Source organism: Solea solea, chromosome 20 (assembly GCF_958295425.1).
Source record: "Solea solea chromosome 20, fSolSol10.1, whole genome shotgun sequence".
Classification (NCBI taxonomy): Eukaryota; Metazoa; Chordata; class Actinopteri; order Pleuronectiformes; family Soleidae; genus Solea; species Solea solea.
The window spans coordinates 359,303-364,931 of record NC_081153.1 but is presented as its reverse complement, the minus strand read 5'-3'; the positions used below and the strand labels follow the sequence as shown (position 1 = coordinate 364,931).

Genomic DNA, 5,629 nt, shown 5'->3' with positions numbered 1-5,629 from the left:
ACTTTCATTTTAATGACTCTTCTTTTTCAGGTGAAAGTGTTTTTAAATGTTTTTGTAGTATGTTTTTAGAATGATTTTTTTCTCTTTTAGTGTTATTTTCTTTAGCTTATTGATTAATATATAATCAAAAAGGGGGAATTGAAAATAACACTCGCTCTCATACATTACTTTGTTTAACATACACACACACACAATGTTTGCCACAACAGGTGCAACACACTCGGGAAACACTTAACACTTGTTATTGTGACATCATCACATCACCTCCTTAAACCTGACAATTAACATATTTCCCAGGAGGCCGAGGGTGGAACAAAGTGCCGAGGCTGAGCATGAAAAACAAGCAAGTGTTTCCAATAAGACTGATGACATATGTGCCTGAGGCTATGAAACTGAAGCTCAGCAGCTGTTGTGTTGGAAAATAATTAAATCTGACATTTAATTAGAGGTCATCCCAACTCTTCCAAAACAATGAGCTGCACTGCAGCACAATCAATATTCACACACACTAATAATCACTCAATAATCAAATCAATAGTCACAGTGAAAGTGTGAAAGTTCATCTACATCAAAGAAAATCACATTCTCATTGTTATCGTGAAAAACACAAACTCCAGTTTAAAGTTAAAGAGTCAGCGGCGTCAAGACAGACACTTAAACTAAAATAAACTTCTTAAATATCAATAAAATAAAAGACATTTCAGATGGAATTTGCACACTTTCTAAAATCATGTCTAAAACGCTCTGGTGATTTTTTTTTTATATTAAGCAAAGTGGGGACTTGGAAGTGTGTGAGTGTTAAAGCCCATACTCAGCAGCACTCCTGGAGGCTGGAGCACGTCGTTTCTTAACACTCCTCCATTGACTGAATGGCTCGCAGCCCCAGACAGTCTTTCAGATAGTAGCAGGACTATTCATCAAACTACTTAGTGAAGAAACCTGTCTATTGAAACACAATGTATTCTTTTTGAAACAAAATATAAAGGTTCAGCTTTAGGGGATTTCAAGTAGATATCATGAACTATGGCTTAGCAGAACAAGGGACTCAAATGTAGTGATGGGACAAATGAACTGAGGCATTGAGGCTTGTCTCGAGTAAAAGTGGGCGTGTCGAATGAAGCCGCGCTTCGAGGCCTGTATCGCTTCCGGAAAGTGACGTAACCGATGACAAACGAGGCCTCGGTTTGGACAGATCACGTCATTGGTTCGTTCACCGTATCACTTCCCAATAAAACGCTTCAAACCTCGAGGCACGCTGTGGGTGTTGTAGGCGTTTATGGTGAGAAGAGTTGGAGAGAGTAAGTGAGAGTTAGAGAGAGTTGGAGACAGTTGGAGAGAGTTAGCGAGAGTTAGAGAGAGTTAGTGAGAGTTGGAGAGAGTTGGAGAGAGTTACTGAGAGTTAGAGAGAGTTGGAGAGAGTTTGTCAGAATAAGAGTAGCAGTAGCAGGAGAGTAGGAGAAGTAGAAGGAGTAGTGTAGATCATTTCCCCCACTGTAGGGCTTTGATGTGAGATATATATTTTTCTTTCCTTTTACACTGGTTTGTGTTTGTTTGTGTGTATGTCAGTTATTATGTTTGTAAATGTCACTCCTGAGTATATATGTGCAACTTCTGTCACTTTCTTCAGTCACATACACTCTACTTTGACTCATGTATGTAAAGACGTCACTGGGAAGCCACAGTTTGACAGCAGTGTTGTGTTACTCATTCTTTAAGATAACATGTTTAAGTGAAATATGTACAACTGTTTTGTGTCTCATTAATAAATTGAGTTGAAAAAATAAACACTGGTGTTGGGGAATGATTTATTCATGTGATGGTGCATGTATATGTTAAGCGTGATTTTACTACAAAGCACTGTAGGAGCATTAACATTCCTGCCAGATCCATTTTTGTTTGTTTTGCCACAAATTCCTTTTCACAAAGATGGAGCCAGCAAGAAAGAGGAAGTCCTCACCTGTATGGGAGTATTTTGAGTTGACTGATCATAATAAGGTTTGTATGTGTAATGATATACATAAAATAGTGAATATTGTATACTCGCTATACACTGAACTATCAGTCCTAATATGTATGACTTCCTTAAAGGTGAGGTGCTTGCTGTGTGATAAACAGCTAACATACAGCAACAACACTTCCTCCATGCTTCGCCATTACAGAGCACTGCATGAGCATGCCCAGCCTGCCAACAGGCCGGATACAAGCCAAAGTACCATCAGATATTTTTTGGCATGTTGTCAAAATCTCGTGTTCAGCTCCTACAACACACCAGCATCACTGTTAATTGATAACTGTTACAGGTTCCAGAAAAGCAATGGTGGATGAGGCTGTGGTCAACATGATCATCAAGGACTCCCAGCCGTTCTCCGTTGTGGAGGATGTGGGCTTCAGGGAGCTCATGCACCTAATGGATCCCAACTATATTCTCCCCAGTAGAAAGGTGTGTGAACAGAGCCAATGTGGTCATTTTTATGTTGGTCATCATAACAGCTCTTCTTTTCACCCTCAGGCTCTGAAAGCAATGGTGGATATAAAATATCAGGAGGCCAAGGAGAAGGCCAGAGAGCAGGTCCAGAAGGCTGTGGCTGTCAGTCTCACGTCTGACATGTGGACGTCCATCAATATGGACGCCTACCTGGCAGTGACGTGCCATTTCATTGACGATGAAGACCAGCTCTGCACTACTCTGCTTGGGGTGCAACATTTTCCAAAGGCCCATACAGCAGAAAACCTTGCAGCGGGGCATGTACAGCTCATGGAGGAGTGGGGCATCAGAGATAAGGTGAAGTGTCTTGTCACTGATGGCGCATCAAACATGAACGCTTGTGTGAGACAACTAAATGTGAGGCATGCAATATGCATTGCTCACACAATAAACCTTATTGTTCGCAAGTCCTTCGATGATGTGGAAGGACTAAATGAATTAAGGCAGAAATGTAGGAGGTTGGTGACCCTCTTCCGCACAAGCACTACTGCGAAAGAGCGACTGGTCCAAGTGCAGGAGCAGATGGGAAGGCAGCCCTACAAAATGATAATAGAGGTAGACACGCGTTGGAACAGCACATTCCTTATGTTGCAGCGGCTGTATGAGCTAAGAGAGCCAGTGGGGGCAGCCCTGGCCTCACTGAAAACAGACATTACCCCCCTTACAGCAGCTGAGTATGACTCTGTGAACAACACTCTGAGTGTACTCGCCCCATTCCACCAAGCAACAGTTGAGGTTTCTGCTGAGAAGAGGGTATCCTCCTCAAAAGTGATACCTCTCATGAAGATGTTGCATCATGCAATAACAAACAAGATGCACACAATGAATGCATCCACCATTGCGAGGCAGCTGGGGGACAACCTTGTTCGACGTCTGAGGGACCACATGAGTTCTTTGGAGTCAGCAGGTGGCCTGACAATGCCAACTTTATTGGATCCAAGATTTAAAAAATTAGGATTCGAAAATGCAACCAGGAGACAAGAAGCAGTGAACCGGCTGAAAAATGAGTGTGCAAATGTAATAAGGCATGAAGCCTCATCTGCCCCCCCCAGACCAGCTGCAAAACACTCGCGTGGCTCAATCTGGTGGCAATAGTAAGTAACCCCATCTGTATCCTTGATTATGACAGTGGTATTGTGCATGACACCCCACCCCCCTTTTTTGTTATTAGGTGAACTTTGGCGGCTGTTGGATGACGCCATAAACAGCAGCGGGAGCAGCTCAAGTGTGGTGGCAGATGCCGTGATTGAAGTGGATCGTTACTTGGCAGAGATGAATATTTCAAGGGATGAGGATCCACTCGTATATTGGCATGGACATAAAGCCATGTATCCACACCTTCACAAACTGGCAGTAACCTGGTTATGTTCGCCAGCGTCTTCAGTGCCATGTGAGAGGGTTTTTTCGAAGGCTGGAGAAGTGTTGTCTAAAAAAAGGAACCGCCTGAATCCAAAAACATTGGAAAAACTAGTGTTTTTGAATAAAAATACAAACTCTTGAAATGTTGTCATTGGTATTTTAATTAAGAACAGAGCTCCATGTCTGTGTTGTTTGTCCACATACTTACACATGATCATACTATAGAAATATCCATTGTTTATTGTTTCTGCACACATAAGTAAATCATACATTTCAGCTCAAGTCGTGGTACAATGGCATTGACTGTAATTTAATTTGTCCAGCAGATGGCAGTATTCACTGTTTCATTGAGGCCTCGATGAGTGAACCTTTTGGTGAAGCAATGGGCTGGAAAGCCTCAGTGATTCACGGGGCTTCATTTGCCCATCACTACTCAAATGCAAGATTCAGAACACGAATCAGTCAGTAACAGAGTTTAATTCCAGGCAGAGGTTCGGTACACGGAAGGTCAAAGAGATCAGGCAGAGGTACAAAAACGTCAGGCAAAAAGGCAAGGTCAAAAAAGGCAGGCATGGTTCAAAAACACAAGTAGTCTAAACTATGGCTGTGAATCAAGAGTGCTGGAACGTGAGCTATGAACTACAACGAACTGGCGACGAGACAAGACACAGAGGGGAATATAAGCAGTGCTTGATTAGGGAGTGATTGGATGCAGGTGTGGAAGACACAATCAGGGATCAGGTGCACACAGACGAGGAAGGGGGCGGGGTAGACAGGAACCTGAAACAGAGACAAGGGTGAGTGATTTCAAAATAAAACAGGAAGACAAGACATGGAAAATGAAGGGAGAAACAAAACAAGATACTTAGCAGAAGTGACAGATCATGACAGTAGATGGGCCATTCTACCGAATTCGTGCAAAGTCCAGAGTTGGAAACACATTTTCAAGAGTTGTTTTTTTCCAAAAACCTTGTCCATACATATATTGTACCATATTTCTATGGTACATATCTAGTAAAGGCGCAGTCATCTGCCTGTTCTTGAAATGTTTATCCGCTCCTGAAATGTGTCACTACCGTAACACAGCAACACACTGCAATAAAAACCATTATAATAATCTGTTAATATTGTGTGTCCATACACCCTCTAAAGAATAATTTTAGTAATTTATTATGAAGGATTTTACAACTAAATCAATTAAAAATATTTTTTAAACAAATTTCAAAGTTTATTTTCTAAGACTCATCAAAATGTAAATGCAATCTTTTTTGTAAAATGAATTACACTGATCATAGAGATCTCAGAGTTCATTAGTCATTACATTGAATGTACATTTAACCAATAGTTATCATAAAATCTTATTTAATGACTAAATTCTTATTTTATTTTACAAAACACTCAGTGTTACGGTAGTGACCGCACTGTTACGGTAGTGACTGCACTGTTTTGGTTGGGACCACAGTATTTTGTTTGCAAGGTTGTATTACATCCCCTCAACCTTATTGCTTAATATTAACTCATAACCTGCCTTACAATGTGAATTTTACAAACTCAAATATTTATAATCAATAAAATAAGGTCATTTACTATTGAAGAGACATTTATTTTACATTACTTTAACATAGCAGCACATCTACTGCAACATGACATTAAAACATCTAAAACAAATGCACACAGCAGAACGTGTTTTGTGCTTGAAAGTGCATTAAAGAACAAAAACATAAAGTAGAGCTCCAGAAAGAGAAAAACAAAAAAATTATATTAATAATCTAGTTATTCACATAC

At 40.6% G+C, this 5,629-nt stretch overlaps 1 protein-coding gene across 1 annotated transcript; it reads left to right on the top strand.

Annotated features, from left to right (window-relative positions):
- Positions 1-2,310: 2,310 nt before the first annotated feature.
- LOC131447828 (E3 SUMO-protein ligase ZBED1-like) lies at positions 2,311-3,580 on the top strand. Its single transcript, XM_058619908.1, has 2 exons — positions 2,311-2,440; positions 2,510-3,580. Exons 1-2 carry the CDS (start codon positions 2,315-2,317, stop codon positions 3,578-3,580), a joined length of 1,197 nt encoding a protein of 398 aa, XP_058475891.1. The 5' UTR covers positions 2,311-2,314.
- Positions 3,581-5,629: the final 2,049 nt, after the last annotated feature.